This window comes from Acanthopagrus latus, chromosome 17 (assembly GCF_904848185.1).
Source record: "Acanthopagrus latus isolate v.2019 chromosome 17, fAcaLat1.1, whole genome shotgun sequence".
Lineage (NCBI taxonomy): Eukaryota > Metazoa > Chordata > Actinopteri > Spariformes > Sparidae > Acanthopagrus > Acanthopagrus latus.
The window spans coordinates 23,263,116-23,284,970 of record NC_051055.1 but is presented as its reverse complement, the minus strand read 5'-3'; the positions used below and the strand labels follow the sequence as shown (position 1 = coordinate 23,284,970).

At 40.0% G+C, this 21,855-nt stretch overlaps 2 protein-coding genes across 4 annotated transcripts in view; one reads left to right on the top strand and one right to left on the bottom strand.

Annotated features, from left to right (window-relative positions):
* Window positions 1-1,050: 1,050 nt before the first annotated feature.
* sh3d21 (SH3 domain containing 21) lies at window positions 1,051-18,150 on the top strand. 3 transcript variants are annotated; one of them, XM_037073043.1, is made up of 17 exons: window positions 1,054-1,220; window positions 1,981-2,138; window positions 2,255-2,312; window positions 3,101-3,210; window positions 3,660-3,750; window positions 3,842-3,903; window positions 3,989-4,028; window positions 5,514-5,608; window positions 6,287-6,388; window positions 6,752-6,803; window positions 10,813-10,863; window positions 10,954-11,071; window positions 12,379-12,544; window positions 13,356-13,436; window positions 13,575-13,771; window positions 15,258-15,321; window positions 15,445-18,145. In XM_037073043.1, the coding sequence occupies exons 1-17, from the start codon at window positions 1,217-1,219 to the stop codon at window positions 15,475-15,477; spliced, it is 1,482 nt and encodes a 493-aa protein (XP_036928938.1). In that variant the 5' UTR covers window positions 1,054-1,216; the 3' UTR covers window positions 15,478-18,145. The 3 variants fall into 3 exon arrangements, with proteins under 3 accessions (XP_036928939.1, XP_036928938.1, XP_036928937.1); XM_037073042.1 differs by having other exon boundaries at window positions 12,376-12,544; window positions 15,445-18,144; XM_037073044.1 differs by lacking the exon at window positions 13,356-13,436 and having other exon boundaries at window positions 1,051-1,220; window positions 12,376-12,544; window positions 15,445-18,150.
* The window catches only part of eva1ba (eva-1 homolog Ba (C. elegans)), a 17,759-nt gene continuing 12,407 nt past the window's right edge, over window positions 16,504-21,855 (bottom strand). The window contains exons 3-5 of the mRNA XM_037073045.1: window positions 21,512-21,606; window positions 19,880-21,413; window positions 16,504-16,629 (exon numbers count right to left, since the gene is read on the bottom strand). Of these exons, the coding sequence (XP_036928940.1) occupies window positions 20,986-21,413; window positions 21,512-21,578 (495 nt within the window). The 5' untranslated portion in view covers window positions 21,579-21,606 and the 3' untranslated portion in view covers window positions 16,504-16,629; window positions 19,880-20,985. The remainder of the gene's footprint in view (window positions 16,630-19,879; window positions 21,414-21,511; window positions 21,607-21,855) is intronic.

The following is a 21,855-nucleotide window of genomic DNA, read 5'->3' as shown; positions in this document are numbered from 1 at the left end:
TGTGCTCAGTGTTGTCAAAGCCTTCACATTTGTCCATGATTGTTAGAAAAGTCAGTCACAGTTAAATATTCAGCTAACACAACCTCTGGGATACATCACTGTATCAGTAAGTTCACATAGCAAGGATCCACAGGGCAATGAGGTTATGTAACATTTTGAAACAGAGGTAAGAGGACCTTAAATACAGCAATCTCTTCATTTAACTTGCCACTTTAAGCAAGTAGGTTGTGATTTCCCATAGAGTCGGGTATTTTGAAAAAACATGCAAATAGTGGAAGGGAGGAGAATGATGCCTGAAATAGGCACCCAATGGCATTATTATACCTAAAGTTTACATCCTGTGAGTCAGACTCACTAACAATCAACAGAAGGGGGCTAAGGAAGTACTTGACTAAAGGAGTTCTCCCCAGTCTCATGTATTAGCCTAATGACCTATACTGTATATCAACTTGAGCCAAGAAAATGGAAGAAGCCTGAGTTACAAGAACAACTACAGCCTTTATGTAACAGAGAAGCCTCCATTTATATCTTCCTATGATATGTTTTCTGTTACTGGTTCTTTGCTCCATCTTTTTTTAGTGTGTGAAATTCAGTCTTGCGTAGCCCGGTTCTGCTTTCTATAAACAGCCAGCCACTTCGCCTGAAGGGCCATGCAAAAGCGTCGACCTTAAAGACCCACACTAAAAACAAACTCCTCCCAAGGAACATAAAAAAAAGGAATTGAGTTGCAATTTTGTCCAGTGTGGGAATATATGAATATGTGCAGCAGACGAGGACTGAAGTGCAATTGTGTTGCCTGTGAAAGCTGACTTTCAGTTCAAATATGTTAATGGCCACAGATGAACAGTGTTGTCATGCTTCACTTAACCAACACTTATTATGAGCACTGTTCTTTCACTATAAACCTGTCTTACCTGTTCCTCTCTCCAATTCCCACCCTCCCTCCCTCCCTCTCTCTCTCTCTCTCTCTCTCTCGCTCTCTCTCCACTGCATGACCCATCCTACTCCTTGCTGTTAACTTGTCATGACAAGCCTCGGGAAAAGTTGCTCAATGTTAATGTTTGACAAGTAGGAAGAAGTGGCCTCGGCTGCCTTATCGCTTGGTCACAGACGAGACAACCGCACTCTCTCAGTTCTCCTTCCACTCAAAAGTTTGTTTGCTGCTTTGTGAAGGAATTACATATTTAAATCCGGAGGAGACAGACAGACAGTCAGCATGGGTAAGTCAGCTTCATGGCCTGTTCTTAGGTACAGGTAGCTTTTGGTCTTCTCAGCCGCCTGTTTCCTTGTAATCTGAACATCTGTTGGTTGTTTTGTGTCTGCAAAAAATGCTGTTGATAGTATTTTTTTTATACAGCGCGCAAATAAACTAAAACAGTGTGACATACTGGACACCCTTGCATAATACAGACTGGATGTGTTTGTTTTCAGGAAAATCTTATGTTTAGTAGGCAATTAATGATTACTTTCGTTGTCAAAAAAATCTGCCGAATATTTTCACCATTAGTCGTTTAATCTATAAAATGTGAAGAGTCCAAAATGGCATCTTCAAATTGCTTTTTTTGGCCAACCCACTGCTCAGAACTAATGACAAAGAAAAGCAGCAAATCCTCACTTTTAAGAAGTTGGAACCAGCAAATGTTTGACATTTTTGCTTCAAAAATGACTGCTATGTTTAGGCCTGCGCCAAAAGAAGTCTTCATGTCAGCCAGTGCTGAAAGTCCTACTAATACTGGCTTACTCAAGGCTGAGGGAAAATAATGGCATGGAATATATGTTTTTCTTCTTGTGACAGAAGAGAACTTTACAATATTAAGCATAATAATGGACATTTGCGCAAAGCACATATCCTTGGCTGCCCTCCAATTCTTCGAGGTTTGTCTTGGTTCTGAAATGTCAGGACACATCACTTGTGAAGCAAACACACCAGCCTCTGTGCAAAGAATCTAATTTTCTGCCCCATTTACCGCTGCACTGTAGAGGTGCTGGTGCTGATCGACTTCGAGGGCACCATGGGAGATGAGATCACAGTGAGGGCGGGGGATGTGGTCAAAAACGTCACGAAGGCCAGCGAGGAGGGATGGCTGGAGGGCGAGCTGAGTGGAAAGAGAGGCATCTTCCCTGCCAACTTCACCAAGGTCTGTTACCACCCCACAGTCCACAGTGTTGCACTTTCACTGTGCTGTGTGTGTGTTCACATTTATCCAGCATGTTAAAATGTCCCATTTTTGTTGTGTTTTTTTTTTTTTTTCAGGAGGTGCCAGTTTATTTGATGGGTGACAGCAAGAGGGAACCACGAAGCATCAGAACAAGTACAATGCTCAGTCTAAATTCTCAACACTTAATTTTTCTTTACTGTTAAATGCTTAGAAGGTCAATGCACACTTTGTCCAAACAGCATTCTCCCAGTGGTCCAAAGCTCCTGTGCTAGCCATGTAAATACCAACACTCCCCTGGTTGACCAGCTAGCTACATGGCTAACTGAGCTAACAAGCTAACAGTAGCTACAATCATGGATAAAAGGATTACAGTTATCAACAGTAAGCAGTTACTCTGGGGTGCTGGGGTGAATTCAAGCTGGCCAATTCTTACGCATTGCACCTTTAATGAATTTAGTATAGAATAGAATAGAATAAAATAGAATAGAATAGTAGAAATTGCACACTAGAATATGAAGCCCTTATCTATGCTCAAAATACACTATGAAAATATTTGACGGTGCTATTTAAATCCAGGTTGGTGTGTGATGGTCTAAAAAAACAACTGTTTGACATTGTGGTCAGTGTGGTGCATGCACTCAGCAAGACAGTGCAGCGATTGAGCTAACTGTAAATATTTGTTTACCACATCCTTGCCACAGAAAAAGCCTGATTATAATGTCTGAAATGAAGCTGATGAAAATGCACAGTGCCTTAGAAATAGGATTAGACATGGTAGACGCGTGAATGAGTGCCACATACTTTGCAGTCTTGCTGACTACTGGACAACTCTGCCTTAGACCAGTATTGAGCTGTATCATTTCCATCAGCATTACCAGCAGATACTAGATAGAAACTTTACATTGGTCTGTTGATGTGGCTGCTGATTTTTGTCTCTCCAGCGAAGAGGATGAAACAGACGAGGAAATGCGAAGTGGCCTTTGCCTACAGTCCTATGAATTCAGACGAGCTGAAGCTGGAAGTTGGGGAGACTATAGAAATCATCAGAGAGGTAGAGTACTGTCTCTCACCACTGCTCATACACTTCAACTCATGACCACACAGTGCTGCAAACGAACTGTGATAGATGTTTAGTGGCCTGAAGCAATGCATTTGGCTCCTGCTTGCTTCTGCTGCTCAGTAGCCAAAAGCTTGGCACTGTATGTAAAGCAGGGCGTTGGTGAAATGTTTGCTCAGCCAATCTTCAGTGTGTAAATAAGGTATTCATTGATTCTGTGGGTACTATAATCTCTTTGTATTTGACCCCCAGGGTTACAAAGCATGTCTCTGAATTACAGCTCTATGGAAATACATGTGAAATGATCAGAGTAGTTCTGAGAGTTAATACCACAAAGTTATCGGAGATCTTCAACAGACTGATGAATTGTATACATGCTTTTAAATGTTCTCTCACACACTTTCTTGCTATGCTCTCTCTTCTTGATATCATCTTCACAACAGATTGAAGATGGATGGTGGATGGGAATGAAAGATGGCAAAGTTGGGGCATTTCCTTCTAACTTTGTCAATGAAATTTTTGTTTCACCTAAAGGTTGGTAAAGTCACTTAAATCCTTCTGTCTGTACATGTAATTCAAAGTAAAGTCAACAAATTTTTATTTATTTATTTATTTATTTTTACAGATGTCAAGCACAATGAGGGCAAAGCGAGACCCAAGCTCACTGATGCTGTGTTCAATAAGGAGGTATATATTGCAGAAAAAACTTTTCCTGAAAACATATGAAATGCTTAGCTTTGATTTAACGCACTTTGTTCTTGTTGTCATAAAGATTTCTCAAAGGGCCAGTGTGAGGAACAAAGGAAAAAATGGTAAGTTCAAATGTTTTTTTGTTTTTTTAAATGTCATTATCAAAAGCTTCTTCTTCATTCGCAAGTTCCCAAAATATTTGCACAATCATGGATTAAAGTCTCAGGGGATTTCCCAACTTTAGACATAGTTTCTATTTTTGAACACCATTTCAAAAGCAATAAGACAAGTCTATTTATACCTAGACACAACAATAACATGTGACAAGTGGTAATTCCCATACTTTTACCAGAATGGTTTACGGGTGTGGTCATTTGTAATAACTTTACGGTAATGTGGCTTATTAAATCACTGAATCACTGAGAGTTACATCAGAGTGGAACATCCTTCAGGGATCAAGGTTTACAACTTTTATCTCAAGTTTATTGTAACCTCTTTCCGCTTATTCTCTGAGTTAATGATGGAAGGATGATAAGGTTAGTCACTCCAGTAAACTTCACTGGAGAGTTAATAATTATGGATTACCCAAGTATCTTTTTTCTACATTATAATCTATAAAACTAAAGTTTTCATTTTAGCCAACCCATACATTGTTCAGGCTCTAGCCAAAACCCTTCTATTCCTGTCAAACATAAACAAACAGTGATTCCCAAAAATTTGGGACACTGTAAAACATAAATAAAACAGAATACTATAATTGCCTTCTGACAGGAAAACAGTAATAAAACCTTTGTTTAACCCAGTGTTTCCCACACATATATTTTACTTGGGCAGACCATCTAGGTAAATTAACAGCCGCCCAAGGATATCTGGCGACCCGATTCAGCATTTTTTATTTTTATTTGAAAGATGACATCTGTGATTCATTATCTCGTGGACAATATGTTCTCGGTCTTTCCTTCCCGCCTACTGTCATTCACACATGCTCTGCAGAGAGAGACACTCCCCTGTATTACATCCCTCCAGTAAACACCGATTGTGAAATGACCTCTCCTATGTTGGCCTACTTATGCCATTGTTATGTACAAACTTGTAAGTGCACGTGGTTGCTGCAATCTCGTTCAGAGAACGTTTGGTGGTTTTGGTTTTTCAAAGACTTTAGAAGCGTTAGCGTAGTGAGCTATGCAAAAATAACAGTGTAATTAGTATTCACTTAATAAAGTTGCTAACCTAGATCTTCATGAATGAACAATGCATATTACCAATCAGTCTAAGAGCGAGGACTAGCATCTTGTTACCATGAAAAATGCCAGTTCCTGTAGGTGACAAGATGCGCCCGATGTTGCAACAATAATTGGATATGCTTGTTTTTAATTTGATGCCAGCAAGACATGTCAAACAAGTTGGGACAGGAGCAATATAAGGAAAAGGTAAAAAAAAAATGTTTGGGACATTCCACAGGTAAGCGGATTAATTGGTTACAGGTGATATTATCATGAGTTTTACGAAATTGAAGGCTCAGGGTGCCAACTTATTTTGAATCGGGGATGTGTTATAATGTTCAGGTTCTATTGTATCATATTATTATTTGTACCATGTCTCCTCAGTGGCAGAGTGTTGCCAAGTCATGTTCGACTACAAGGCCAAAGCAGAGGATGAGCTGGATCTGAAAAAAGGAGATGTCGTTGCGATACTGACGAAGGTTCGAGCATGTTGTGTTGTTATTTTCCCACATTGTTTAGAACATGATTTCCCATGATGTCATGCTTTTAAGCAGAATCATAACCTCCTCTGGGTGCATTTTGTTTTCTTACAAAGTACTTGTGTTTCAGATTGTTCATCCAGTCAAACCAGTTGTGTTCCTTTCAAGGAAATCAGCTGACACAGTGCACAAGATTCCACCCATTTGTTTTAAAGACACAAATGTGGCAGTCACCCAAATAAAATTATAGCTAAAACATCTGGTTAATTTCACTGCCAGTTATTTTCTCAATATGTTGCTCAGTTCAGTGTTTCCAAAAGCCCAAATTTGATGTCCTCAAATGGTATTCAAAAGATATACTGTCATAGAGGAGTTAAGAAACAGAAAATATTTACATTAAAAAGCTGGAATCAGAGAATTTGGGTGTTTTGGGTTTTTTTCGTTTTTTTTTAAATTACTCAAACCAATCAATCCAGTATAAAAATAGTTGGCGATTAATTCAACAGTTGAAACTGCATCATAGGAAATTATTTTTTGAGATACCCTCTCAGAACAAATGATAATAAGGCAGCAGTGTCTTGCTTGACCTTTTAGTAACCTCTTGCGCTGCAATCTAACATCCCAAAGGACTCTGCCATGTTTGAACTACTGATGTGACTCTTTAATCTCCATGTGAAGGAAACAGAAGATGAAGGCTGGTGGGAGGGAGAGCTAAATGGACGCTGTGGCTTCTTTCCTGATAACTTTGTCATGGTGATACCACCAAAGGACAGTCTGCAAGTAAGTGGACAGTCTCAAGAATATCCCTGTTGAACTGGACTTTCTCCACATTCAGGATCTGAGAACTGTGTTGTGCTACCATGAAGCCATGGACATGGTTTATAGTAATTCATATTTGCTTTACTTTTTCATCGCTATTTTTGAAATGTTTCCTAATGTAATGAGTATCTGCTGCTGCCTGGTATTTGTCTCACTTTAGTAAGTCTGTAACCAGCATGCAGTGAGTCAGGCTTGTCCTTAACATCCTCTCTTTTGGAATTACTCACTGAAAATTCCCTCCATGGAAAGAGTGTGTGAAATAGAGATGCTTTCAGTTCACAAGGGGACGTACTTGCCAACCTGTTTCCGTTTCTCTCCCTCTAGTCTGGGGCCACAAGCCAGCCGCCTGTGCGCAACGTTGACAAGAACCCCTCAGGTAAGAGAACATCATGTGTGCTGCACTGATCAAACGCAGCAGCACAGAAACAAACACTGTTTGAGAGAGTGGGGAGCTACCAGGCATCATGTTTTAGAGGTTCTCCTCTGACTCACAACGTCTGGCTGCAGTGGTGTTTAGCCTGGCAGTGTGCTGGCAGTATGGACTGTGATGGAGTGTTGTTTAAGCAGATGGAGAAATTGGCAGTGATATTGATCGGGTTCTGCATTTGGTATAAAAGCAGCCAAAATGGCCTCCTGAACAATGTCATTATTCTAATGTGCTGCTGAAGCAACTTGAAGCCTCTCAAGTATGGTTTTTCAAATTATTTCGCTAATTTAGCCAATTGTACATCTGTTTCCTCCATTTTCAATGTTCATTTACTCAGTGGTGGAGTAAATTAACTCACAAGCTACATTTAATAGGGCTGGGCAGTATATCAATATTCTAACATCACTGTGATATGAGACTATATGTCACTTGAGATTTGGGATATTGTTACATCAGGATAGTGTTTCCTGGTTTTAATTACTGTATTACAGTAAATGACTTATTATTCATTATATCCACAGAGGTAGGAGGTATTTGATAAAAAATATTCAGATATCTGATGTGCTTTTGAGGAGACTTAGAAATGTCATACTGTATCTTGTGTTTCATGATATTGCCTAAAAATATGCTTTGAAAATAGAAGTGCAATTTGGATGTTTGTGTTCTTTAACCGAGTAATTCCATTTATGCAGCATTATGCTTTATATCCACTACACTATATTTATCTGACAGCTTTAGCCACTACTTACTGTGCAATAATAATTCAAATTATTAATATGAAATATGATCAATTATAAATAAGTCCCATACAGCCAAAAGATAAACAATAATCACCATCCATCTAATCATAATCAAGATTCAAATTGCAATCTTTTTTCTCAATTTTGAAATGCTATAGCCAGACTTGAATTCGCCTACACATTTCTTCATTAAAACCATTAAAACTCAGTATTTCATTAAAGATATTAATTCATTTATACTCAAATGACTTAGTTGCCATGTTGCTGGCTATAACCCCCATTGTGTTGTCATCCATTTGTCTGGCCATCATAGCCTTTCAGTTTGCTACATTCCTGACTGGTCTGCTCGCATGGCACAGATCTAAAGGTTAAAAAAGGTTATGTAGGGAGGACATTAAATACCACGATCTCAAAGATTTGCTTGACAACTTGATTTTGGACACCCTTAAGATGTTTCATGAGCAAAAATTGGCCGATCGCCCATCCCTACCTATAGATTATCATGTAATGTTACAGATGACCCAGAAGCAAAGTCATTAAATTTACCCCTAACTCTACCAGCAACAACATTAAAGTAAACACCAATGCATTCATAGATGTAATAAAATATACCATTCTGCATATGAGTACTTTAATTTTAAATACTTGGTATATCTTGATGCAAATACTAATACAACTTTAGTTTGTAGTGTTTTACAAAGTGTTTTACCAATACTGACAATATGTTGTTCCCTGCACACGGTGACCTTGTGCTTTAATGAACCTTACACTATGGTGCGTCACCAACTGACAGTTTGTTCAGATGTCTTGACGAGAAGCGTTTATCATCTCACAATCCAAAAGACAAGCTAGACAGGCAGACCTGTTTAACTGGATCCGCACAAGCTTGGTGATCTCCTAAATGCGGAACCCACCCACCCACAAAACAAACACACGTATCTTGTTGTCTCTGCAGTGTGATATCCTATCTTGTACAGGAAGACAGTAACAATTTGTTATTGTGTTGCTGTAGGTTTTCTTCGGTTTGTGATCAACTTTGATTCAATGCAGCAATTGCAGGAATTCTGTGTTGTAGGTTTTTCTTGTAAATGCTTTGATTATTCCAACATTTCTTACATGCTGTTGTCATTTCTGTGTTCTCACAGTAATGGAAGCCAAAACTATACTCTTTTTAGTGTTGTGGTTTAAAAAAAGTGCAACAAAATGAAGCCTTTGATACAAGACGATGTTGAAATTAAATTTGCGAGTCACACAGAGCAGGATGTGGCTTTTCGTCTAGGTTCGGCGGAAGAGTGTTGCATGTGGTGCAGGATGCAAATGTAGCAATTACTTCTACCAACATAACAACAAAAACGACAACTTTACACTTCCGTACTCCAAATTAAATAATTTGTGGTCAAACAGGCAGGTGAAACAGTTTCATACAAAGCTCTTGGCTACTCAAAGGTGTTACCTGAACTAGGTGAATATCAACACGGCCTAATTTTTTGTAAATGCCATATAACATTGCTCTCATCACCGCATTTTTTTTTCCCCACACAGTATCACTCACAAGAATTGCACAGGAAGTCTCACACTTAGTTGGGGGATGGTTAGACTAGTCATGTGACACAGTTCAGGAGTCTTGGAGGAAACACAAGGGGTGGGGAGGGGGTGTGGAGGAGAGCTCTCACAGAGATTTTCACAACCAGCACAGGAGGCAACACTCGAGCTACTGCTGCTGTGCGGATGGTTTGTTTGAGAGGGAATGTTGCACAATGCTTTGAACACACAAGGTAGGCTTCCTGTGTTATCATTTGGCCTGTTATGCATCTCTGAGTCCTAAGTGTTATGCAAAGTATTGTACTTTTTAAATTTTTAAATTTTATTTTTTTAGGGCTATGCATTAGTGCAGTTTGACTTGTGTTTGTATTTACTTAGCAGGGCTGTTACTAGTGTTCCTGAACCTCGTCTGTTTGAGATAAGCCCTTGACTTGCATGGCAAGCAGGAACCTCACTCACATTACATTCAGTTCACTGAGGCTGCCTAATACAAGCATCTATTCTCTCAGTCTCCAAGGCAAAGTCCTCTCAGAGGCTGTATTATTCTATGAGCTGAGCCTGAGCGACCGTCCCTGATGAACTTGTTGAGACCCTTGGGAACTGGTAACTGCAGTGCTATTGGATACAGCTGTGACTTGGTCTGCTCCAGTGATGTGCACGACTTTGCTTTCCCATGCAACTGCTCATAAACTAGATTATAGTTTAATTAAAACACCAGAAGCATTTTTTATTCTCCACCACATTAAACAATGATGCTTTCCAGGGTAAACAAATGCAAATCCTCCTGGTAGACTAATACAATAAGCCAGCAGCTTTTTACTGTCAGTTCCCCTTAGTGAACTCAATGAGACAATAATATATTAACAATCAGAGCAGGCAATGGATACATTGCATTTGTTACAGCAGAGGCCACATCTGCATGAGGTATTAAAGCTAACATACTGTATATCGGATGTATATGCCCACTCTATATTCATGTCGGTACAAACAATAGCATGAGGGCTCCAACTAACAATTACCCTCATTATGATTAAATCTGATGATTATCTTCACAATTTATTTATTGCTCTTATGGTCTATAAAATGTTGAAAGTTGCAAGAAACTCCTGAACATTGTCTAACTTGCAAAAATACATCTCTGATCTACTTGTCCCTCCCTCTCCACAGATGTGACGCATTTTTCTATTTTGTCTTGTCAAAAAAAGAAAGTGAAGAATGCTCATCTCAATTTCCAAGAGCCCAAACTGACATCTTAAAATTAATTATTTTGTCCAACTTACAGTCCAAAACCCAGAGAAGAAAGAACAGCAGAAAATCCTCCCATTTGGAGGTTGAACCAGCAAATGTTTTATATTTTTTGCAATAAAACGACTAAAATGATTCATCTGTTATCCACATGATTGGCAACTAATTTTCTACAACAACAGCTGGGAAATGACCTGCAGATTGAGACCTTCAAAATAGTTGCTGTGTGAAATCTAATCAATTGATTCAAAGCGACAACAGTTGTCTGCGGAAAGACTGATGTAGGATGTCACTGCTTCATTGTGCGCAGCAATTTCCTCATTTCATTATAACCAAATAATCACTTGAAGCATTTCATCTAAAATGCAGCCATGCAGTCACATACCCAGTACATCTTTGTGGTAATGGTTTATTCACTGCTACTTTTTCAGTGAAGCCAGCGGTCTCAGCGATGGATAAAGGTGGTCCAGCAAAAACAAAAGGTATATGTGGCTTTTTATTATAATTGTAACATTATATGTCAGCAGCCCTTCCATTACGTTGTGGAGTAAATTTATTGATCTGATTTACAGATGATAAAACAGATGTTAAGGACCTGAGAAGCAATCCTCCAACCAAAGTCAAGCTGCCAACTCTCCCCAGGCCCAGTCCGCCTCCAGTCAAAGACAAACCCAACAAGCTTTTAGCCAAGTGAGTGAAAGCATCTCTGCTCTTGTGTCTCACAACGAATCTTAATGCAAAACCACTGAAGACTTACTAGAGAAAAGTCTTCCAACTCAGGGACATGAACTGTGATTCATATCCAACCTTTCCAAAGCAAAAAGGCCCTAAGGAAATGTCAGGAACACTTTCTCCTCTTTGGTCTGGCACCGGGAGCGGCGCCTTTAGATGTTAAAGGTTTTGGTTGCCGCCACCAGTTGCCATGGTGTCCTTAAAGAAGAATGCCAGGATGCCCGACCTTTAGCGGCTCAGTGGAAACTCTGGGATGAGTCAGATCGGGCCTAAACAGACGAGAGCAGCCCATTTCCTGTTTCCTGAGCAAAACACACACACACACACACACACACACACACACACGAGAGAAAACAAATACAGCCCTGTCTTGAGGGGGCTGCTAATGGAAAAGGAGCTTTTTCTGAAGATTGTTTCCAAGCAAATGCATTTGGAAAGTACTTTTCCAGCTTCCATTCAAATACGTCGTAATGTTTAAAAATGTTATAGGCTTTCAACTCAAGGCTGATTCTTTACAAACCTCGTATCAGATCTAACAAATCTATAAAGGTTACTGACCATTTCTGCCACCATTGTATATGAGCTATAAAAGTTGAAACCAGTGCCAGAGCAAAATAAGACAGAGACTTCAAGACTGCAACTGCCATGCTCTGCACCTGCACACATTTCAGTTTCAGAAACTGGAAGCCACATTTAAAGTGTTTTTTTCCTCCATTTGAGAATGTGAACTACATCCTGTTCATCACCCACGATGCCACCGGGCCTGTAACAACAAGTAGTTTTGTTAGTCGATACACTTTCCCAGAAATAATTGCAATAAACATTGCTATTATCAATGATGATAGTAATGATAAAAGAATATAAAAGTACACTTTATAGTATTGGTACACTTTCAAAGAGCAATGAACTTTTTATCAATTCATTATTATCTATTATTAAGAATACTCAATGAACGATAAACATAAATAAGATAAAACCACACAGCCAAAATAATACATAAAGGCTCATAAGCCTGCTTACAAAAATTGCAAATAAACAAAACGGGCAATATTGAGGTCAGCAAAAATGATTCAGGTCATGCACATAAGCTGATAATTCCACAAAATGTGTACGATAAGTTAATTATGTAATTACTGTGACAGACCTAAATGCTATATATTTTTTATAGCCCCCCCCCCCCTTTTTATAAATCAAATTAAAGGTTGATATAAATAGATGATACATTATTTCATACTATATAAAAGTGTTACCCGTTGTTTCAGTAGAACCAACGGTGATGTGGCTCCTGTTTCAACAAAACAACCAGAAGAGAAAGAGGCCGACAATTTTGACGGAGTGGATTTCCAGACTGAAAAGCTGAGTCATCCCACAGCAAACAGAGCCAAACCCCCGCAGAGGAGACCACCATCAGGCCTGGTCACAGCAATCCAGGTTAGCAAAAGACTCACACTGATTTATGCTTGAGTTGTGACCATTTTAGAGGTGAGAAGTCATGTAATGAAAATGAGGCAGGAACCGCTGACAACTTGCCAAACCACATGAGTGCTAACCACCATTTCTTTAGATGACCTTTGCAACTTGTGATTATGACTGCAACAATGAGGCAACTCCTTGCTTTATCTTGTGCATGCTGTCCACATAACAGTACGAACATTTTTGTCAATGAATTGAACATATTTAAAGGTACCTTGCATCTCAAGCTCCATTTGGTGCTTCGCTGGCATGTTTTCTGCACTACAAATGTTGTCAGGTTATTTTTAGCACAACTCATTTTATGAGTGATAAATGTGCAAGAAAGTTATTTCTAGGATCTGCTACTACCAAGGTACAGCATTCACGCAAGAGAAATCATTTTAAGAGAGGCAGACATAATATTTTCTGCGCTTGTACTCTCAATAGATCAGAATGCAATGCAGCCGAAAGATCTGTTTGAACAAGAATAAAGCCTTTGTGATAAACACAAGCTTTCATGAGTCGCTCACATGCCAACTGCACACCCATAGCAACAAGTTCTGTCCTGATCTCTAGGGATGATCAAAAGTCATTCTGGGAAATTAAGAAGATAATTCCTTGAAATATCTTCCTGTGGTTTGTACATAGCTGCCCCAAAGACAGACATAACAACATAAAATTGGCATAATACAGGCATGCAAGTTCTTAGGGTTCTTAGGTTCGCAGGGTGTGAGGATTGACTGATTGTTAGAAATGTTAGCCTTTAAGGCATGACTTATGTCCTTTGCAGGCCCAGAATGTAACCGACCAGACAGAGCCAGAATTGTCGCCAAAAAAGTTCCAGACAGAGAAATTGCCTGGCTTGCAAAAGGTTTGTGTTGTTGACTGCTTCCATAAGGAACCCTGGTGCATTTTACATTTCACTTAGTCGTGTAAATATTTTAATCTTGAGGCCAGTGAAGTTCAGTGGTCTTCACAATATCATACAAAGTCATCTAATTCCTTGCAGAGTACAGAAAACCTTCTGCCAACACCTGCAAAGCCTGACCATCGGCCCAGGACACCGCCTCCCGTTCGACCAACACCACCCAAAGTAGTTGTGGATGGCAAAACTGTGACGCATAAAGAAGAGCCAACTATGGCAAGCCTGCAGGCTGAGATTAAAGAGCTGAGGATGGCCCTAGAGCTGCTACAGACACGACATGAGTGAGTAGTACTTGTTTAACATTCCTAAGATCTGTCAAAAATATAGTGTAACATTTATGTAACTAATGTACTTATGTCAACACAAACCATGATAAATTCCTAAACCAAACCAAGGGGTCAGAAGTTTTGGTACCTAAACGTTACCAAGATATTTGGTGCCCAGATCTTACCAAAATGCAACTGTGTCACAAAGTTTACAACGTGATGATAAAGGCTGAGTACATTTGTTGCTGGTAGCCATCTGACCAATGGTTGATTATGTGTTTTTGGGTGTTGTCATATATGTGGGGGGTTTGGGAGTCAGTTGACCTATTCAGTCATTTAGATATGACACAGCATTGCTTGAATCACACAGAGGGACTTCATAACACTCAAGTTTCCCATCTTACCTATCTGAGAACGCGTAGGCAGACACTCTTATCCCTAATGAATTTCTGGGGTTGTTAAGGGGGACTAGCAGACACAGGAACTGACTAATCAAAACCTAAGACAGCAATTCAAGCTGTCTATTAAACACACGTGTTCCACTAAGGGAAGATAAAATAGATTTGATTTAACATGACACATCACCAGCATAACATGCCATTGTAGGCAGGATTTCAAGCAGACAAGTGCATCTGTCTGGAACAGTTGGCTTGCCAGGTTTTAGATAGCGTACCTGTTCATAGTCAGCAGTCACAATATTTAAAGAATGTTCTGTGATAAGACAATCTTTCATTCCTGCAACCAGCCTGCATAACATGTGTTGTGATCTAACATTTTTATTCTTATGATGACAGGAATGTTTCTTCTACTGTTCGGCCTAAGATTCACATCTTTGTATTTAAATCTGCAGTAACTGATTCTTTTGGCCACTTGGGGGAAGCAGAAACGAGTTGTAAACACAAGTTTGACAAACTGCATAATGGCATTTATAGCTAATATAGTGAATTGTTGCTCATTTTCACACACCGGTAGCTCATAACAAACTTATCATTCATGTGGAGTTGTTCATGATGAATGTCAGTCCAATACAAACTCTACTTTATGTCTGCTTTTGGACTTTACCAGGAAGGAAATGATTGGCTTTTTTAGCTTTCGTTATCTGTGTCAGTCTGTTGGTTGATGCATGGCAGGTAGTGTACAGAGAGTTTTTAGAGCTTTTCACTGAAAACAGCTGCATTCTGCGTCCAAAAAAGCAACAAAACAGTAAAGCTGCACAACACAACTCTAAAGCTCTATAAAGCTGAGAAGAGTGGTAGATTTAGGTGATAACTCTATGTAGGTTCATCACTACGAGCAACCCCTTTTCCATTGTTACTTTGCCATTTGATACATTATTACAAAATTATTAATCATAGCTGCTGTAAAGAAAGACATGCTCAAGACAAGCTAACCTCCAATAGAGTGATCAAGACCTATTAGTATTATTCATTTGACTTGAATGTCTTGACCTACATTCTCGTGTCTACAAACTCCTCTTTTTGTTTCTGTCTCTTTTGATCAGGCGAGACATGCAGGAAGTGAAAGAAGAACTGAAGGAGGAGAGAAGCAAACGAATGACACTGCAGGTCAGTGAAGCATGACTTGAGCTTTGCATTCACTTGTACTGCCACTAGAAAGAATACAGAAGTTGCAGATCCCAAAATCATGACTTTTGGTATAACTGACTGTTAAATGCCTTTCCCACACAGGAGGAAATGCAGAGTTTGAGGATGAAGCATTAATCCCTACACAGACTGTGATTCGGCTGGCTGTCTGACACTGTGCCACGCAGACTATCGTACTGCAGATTAGAACAAGATGAGCATTTTTGTGAAATGCAATGGGGATGGAGAAGACAAGCGAGCCCTCCCAGTGAAAAATTATAAAGTCAGACTCTGGATTGAGCTACTGCTGCAGTGGACTAGATAAACTTGATCCTTCAAAAGACTTTAAAAACTGATGTACTGTTAAAATTTTATATTTGAATGCTGGAAATCACAAATATTTTAGACTGAAGTGGGTTACGCTTTGTTGCAAATTTTTATTTTACACTGTTCTGTCTCAATAGTCACCTCTATTACATTCATCAAATGATTTACTGTACTTTTAACATTTAATGCCTCAGCAGAAAATGTTATACGGAGCTGTACATAGGAGGAAATATTGTAATGTCTTTTGCAAAGACTTATTATACAGTTCTAAGTCATCCAAAGGGGAATTGTTACCTGAATGTTAATAACTAATATACTACTGTCGAAAACATGGGCTGACATTCAGGGGATTTTTTTTCACCAGATTGTAATGCTGCATTAATCCACTGGGGGGCACTATATGATTACTTTACATAAAGAAAAGTGCCAAGATTCTCAGAGAATGCTGGATTGGTGGAAGTGACCTGGCACCACCTCCGCCTCACCTTAGAGAACAGATAATATATTTTATTCAGAGGAGTAAATGGCTGATGTTAATGAATCAACCTTTCACGAAGCAAAAAAAACAGTTGTTGAACCACTTCAGGCAATTAAACAGAGTTTGTGGTCAGCTGAATTCTTCTGCAGTTAAGTGGAAAAGCCATCCTGTGTCACTCAGAGAAAAACTGACTCACTCTGAAAACTCTGAACATAGTGACTCATTGCGATGGATGCAGAGAACGTGGGAGAGAATTAATGAGAAATTCTTTGCACCCACCAGAGAGCTATTTAACTCTGCCATATACGGATCAGTCCAATCTTCAGAGGAAGGCGTATAGATCTGGTTTTTGGCTCCAAATGGTGGCAGCGGTGGTGGTGGTAGTCGTGGTGGTCTGCTCCTGTCTAAGCCCTACTAGCGTTGCCCACTGGAGAGCACATCTGGACGACATCTGGAGCTCATCAGGGATCGGGGTGCTTCTGAAACTGCCATGGGAACATACTATTTTTAAATACTGTGTTGAATAATGGTCATTAAGGGCACATTCCCTTGTGGTCAAGGGGTGAAATAAATGAAAATAAACAAACAAAGGATCAGCTGATGGAGACAGTTCTGACTCTTTGAATGACATAAAAAAAATGGATGCTCTTTCTGCAAGGTTTTTTTGTTACCAAAGAAACTGTGCAACGATTAATCAATTAGTTGTCCACAACATATCAGAGTCTAAAATCTCTGATTTCAGCACTTCTTATATGTGAATATTCTCTGGTTTCTTCTGTAACAGTAAACAAAATATATTTGGGTTGTATAAAAAACATATATATATTTGAAGACGTCAACTTGGGCTTTGTAAAACTCTAATCAACATTTTTCACCATTTTCCATTATTTTATAGAACAAATCTCATTGATTAACAGAGAGACTAATTGGGAGATTAATTGACAAAGGAAAATAATTATTAGTATCAAGAATGTCAGTGATACAGGTGCTGCTTAACAGTTGGGAGTAGTGAAAACTGAGTGTTGACAACTGAAGCAGTTTGGAGCTCAGAGGTCAAAAACCAAGAAAAGCCCCTCTGAGTTAAAATTAGAAACTGAACTGATGCAGAACAGTTCCTCTCTGTCAAAAGAGAAAGGAGCTGGATGGATGCAGAAAGAAATCCTTTCAATGATGGCCTTGTGGCAAATGGAAATTAAATCTGCCGCATATTAAAAATGCTGTTTCAATATGGGGCCTTTTAATGAGAATCGTGAGGCTGTCCAAAATTACTGCTTATACCCACAGAATTATGTTGTTTGTGCAATTTTTGACTCAAAAACATTTCTAATTTGGCCATCAAGATAAAAAGTAATGATTCCACAGTCCTAAGCAGTGGTTAAAAAGCTTGAATAATATCATCTGGTTTATAGAGGGACCGCGAAAAACAGTCTGCAATATGTTGGTCGCTGTAGAGCTCTTTCCCACGCCGTGTTGTGGCTCAGATTTATGGCTTTCCTTAACTGGATTTCATGTTAATTTCATTGATTGTTTCATAACTGCATAATTACCATGAGGTTAAAATATGTTGCTTCTAATTACATGTGCTTTTTTGGTTACATCCTGTAAAATAAAAACAACAAAAAAAACAAAAAACAAAAACCACGCTATTCAAAATACTGAATGGTGGCTTTAGCAAAACACATTTTGGGTTGTATGATTTGGAAGTAGATGCCATTCACAAGAACTTTATACAAACGTAATTATACTTGTACTTCTTCAAAGAGTCCACACCATCAATGCCACTGATTTCTGAAAGCCTGTGACCACATGAGAGGCTTTTCCAAGATCTCAACAGAGAGGACTCCAGTGTGGGCTCCCTCTAAAAACAGAGCGGGGCCCAAGGCAAACCTGGAGCCACTCTGCTTGCGCTATGAGGAAGACTCTAGTAGATGTCCTTGGCCTGACTCCATCTCTAACCAAGCTCCCTCTCCAAGCAACACCAGCCTCACAGCAGCTCTATGTTGCTCGACTGAATGTGAACATATGCCATAAAAAAGTGATTATCTTGTACATTTTCCCCTTTGTGCATCTTTATTGCCATGCCAAGAATTCACACTAGCCTTATTCATAACTTGTAAATCACCAAACCACTAATAATTGACTTGTGCTCGTGTCCAATACAAACATTCGATCAGGGTGGGCAGTTCATCAATGTTCTGTAAGTCTTTGTTGGCAGCCAGGCAACGATTCAGTCAGTCGACTCAGGTGGAAGAAGATTTATAACGTGAAAACAGAGTTGATATTGGCCATTTCACCTGGCCTTGCCCTGTGAGCACGCACCCAACTCACAGCAGCAGAGTTTGGGGAGCAATGTTAATACACTTCCCCCAAAACCACATCAGATAAAGAGCAAGGCACCAGCTATTAGGTCGACTCTATTACCACTACTTTGACCTCAAATCCAGGAACATATCTGGCATGAAGCTGTAACGAGGATCAGATTTGCATTACCCAAATTCAACATCTAATCCAAACATTAAGTCTATGAAGAAAATGCAGAAACCAACATATTGCAGCCCGCCTGCAAAACAATGTCGCCAACAAAGAAGGAAATATGCCACAAAACCAATTAAGCCCCAATCACAAGCTTCAAAGCATTGTACTGTAAGTCAAACAACCAAGAGAAGAAATTAACTCAGCTCAATGAGATGCATAAACCTAAGAACAAATTATTCTAGTGCGGTTCTTAAGTACAGTTCTGAGTTCCTTTGCTTGAGTATTTTCATTTTCCGCCACTTATATATTTCCTCTCCACTACACTTAGTGGATAAATGTAGTTACTCGCGATTTTGTGATTCAGATTATTCAGGCTGTCATTGTAATATGACATGTTACCCATCAGATATTGAACATAATGTGAGAGGAAGTTGCATCGGATTCACATAGCCCATTTTAAAATCAGACATCTGACATAAAAATTACAGATACAGATAATTGGAAAATGCTGAATATCTGCCCACAATAATTTGCCAGGGCCAACAATCAGTCTCCCCTAAAGTAAAGACATTGCATTATAATATTGCTTTGGCAAAGTATCATAACTACACGTTTAAGTAAATCATACATATATTTAGATGTATGTATCTATTGTATACTATGAGTACATTTATCATCCAATATTCAGCATTTTTCTAATATCAGCTGTTTTTTTTTTTATCTGATTGTCAATAAAATCTGTTAGTTTAAACTTGCACTCATTTGGCTCAAATGCAGCATGACTTCTAAAAATTAACTAGTATCATAAGTTACTACTAAATCAGTGTAAAAAGTACAGTATCTGCCTCCAGAATGTGGTGGGGTGTAAGTATAGAGTAGCAGAAAATTAGTGAATGTACTTAGTTACATTCCATCACTGCTTTTGATACTTTAATATCTGATACTTTCAGACTAGCATTTGGTTGATTTTCACTATTTTCAATGTAGACCTGCTGGTGGCTCGAATTTAAAAGTCTTTAATGTCATTACAAAGTTATTTGAGGCAACACTGAACATCTGTGCTAAATGTCTTGGCCGAGCCTTCAGATAGTTGAGATATTTCAGTCTGGAGCAAAGTACCGGACAGTTGAGCCTGGCTGCTAGCATGGCTAAAAACACTGCCAGACACTTAGCATTGCTAAGCTAGCACTTAGCTCGGCCAGGTGGGGGAGCAGGGATGTTGCGGTCCAACAGCTGAAGACAGGTGGAGACAAAACTCACCTCGGCTTGAGGTGGTTCGTGTGGAGGGATGACGGAGGAGAAAATGCGCATTTCCAGTCCAATTGAACGAGGTTAGACCACTTTGTATAAGACAGAGGAGACGGCTGGAGAAGCTAACGAGTCAACAGGTGTGGAGTTGATTGCCGTTAGACAGAGGGTGCGCTTGATTTGCATCACCGTCGGTACCGGCCGGGCTGTCCACCTGAACTAGCTTACAGACTTGGCTCCGTTTGCAAGTTTTTGTCTCTCTGTAAAGGCTACAGGAAATTAATACATACTGTTTGTTATCTGAACATCTTCCCTTCACAGCACTAATGTCCGACTCTGCCAGGGCCCTTTTGTTTGCCAGACATTTTATTTGACAAGTTCTAACCTCATTGAGACATTGTGCAGAAATAACAAGTGACAAAGAGTGACCTTTCCAGTCATCTCATTAGCAAAATGAGTTTCTCTGTTTTAATCTAGATTATAAATCTTGAGCCAAAGGCTCAGCAGAGTATGATGAAGACAAAACAACAGTAGATGGATTTTCACTGTAATTCTTTAATTCTGTCATTTCCTTTTTGGTGGAATTATCCCTGAAAACACAGACACCAATTTAATGTACTCATAAATTAAAGACTACAATTTATTTTATTGACTTTATACTGTGTAATCATTTCCTGTTTTTCCCCAGAGGATAAACGTCCTCGTTGCAAATAGGCAATCGCGACCTACAGTACATACGTGGTCCTTACATATGCGTTCATCTTTCACTTATTTCATACATAAGTTGTGTGCATTTTTGTCATAAGCGCCATATATTACAAAAGAAACAAACAAACAAAAGAACAATGATTACTTCAAGTGTCCATCAGCTCCCACATCAGTCCTTAAGACACCATTTGGTTTAATTTCATGTAGTCAGTCGAAAAATTATCATTGCTACATAGGAAGTGCAATATCAAAGTTCAGTCAGAGCCACTTATTTGGCATTTTCAGTGTCCTGTTTCGATGATGTTACAAACACAGGCTCCGGGGGCGCCAGGCCCACCCAAAGGTCCACGTCAGTCCTCGGAGCTCACAGTGTTTCCCCTTCAAACCTCTTGTGTGTCTGTGTGTGTGTGTTAGTAGTAATGCACTCTTCCAATAGTCCCTGTCCCCGACCCGAGGATGTCGGGCTGGCCGTTCCTCCAGATCTCCCTGATGATGCGTTCCCTCTCCTCCAGCCGCTGCGCCCGCTCCAGCTCCTCGGCCGAGGTGAACACGTTCACGCTCAGCGTCCCGTCCGACTGGCTGGTGTGGTTGCCGACAGGGATTTCCGTGCTGGGCAACAGGACGGGCGCCTCTACGTCGTCCCCGTCTTCGTTGTCGTCGTCGTCCTCGCTCTCCTCGTCCTCCTCGCTGATGTCCTTCAGGTGCTTTTTCTCGGGCGTGGAGGGGGCGATGTTGGTGCGCGGCTTGCAGGAGATGCGGATGACCAGGAGGCAGAGCGTCAGCACCAGGCCGAAACACACCCCGAGCACGAAGTAAAGGCCGAAGCTCTCCGGGTTTGCTGAGGAAAAGAACAAATGCGCAGATGGAGATTGGTGTTGTTACTTGTTCTTTTTCTCAGATAGAGATCTCATTGTTCTGTGCCGCAGTGTGACTTACCTTTGATGTGTGCGTATGCGGCTATGCTGTTGCTCAGGAGGTCCATTTCTTTTTTCTTCACATCCATGGTGGCCCTGACTTTGCTTTCCTCGCACCTGGAAAACAACAAACAAGACACATCACATATATCTGTCTCAAGATGCAACTCGACACGACACTGATGCTCTTCCAGGTGCTGGAAGTCTTTTGAAATATTTCCCAGGCACCCCTCCTCCAGTGTCAAGTTCTGTGCGGCGCCGGGATGTCAAACCCACCGAGCGCGGCGCTTTTTCATGCGCCATCGTGTGGGTGGGATGAGGCTTCCAAGTGTCAAACAAAAGCCCCTCTGTGTCCTCCTGAAGTGC

What these genes read in the sequence shown, in the direction of transcription:
- sh3d21 (XM_037073042.1), top strand. An exon ending in ACCACGAAGCATCAGAACAA is followed by an intron (nt 2,313 to 3,100) that starts GTACAATGCTCA and finishes TTGTCTCTCCAG; the next exon opens with CGAAGAGGATGAAACAGACG. An exon ending in CTGCTACAGACACGACATGA is followed by an intron (nt 13,772 to 15,257) that starts GTGAGTAGTACT and finishes TCTTTTGATCAG; the next exon opens with GCGAGACATGCAGGAAGTGA.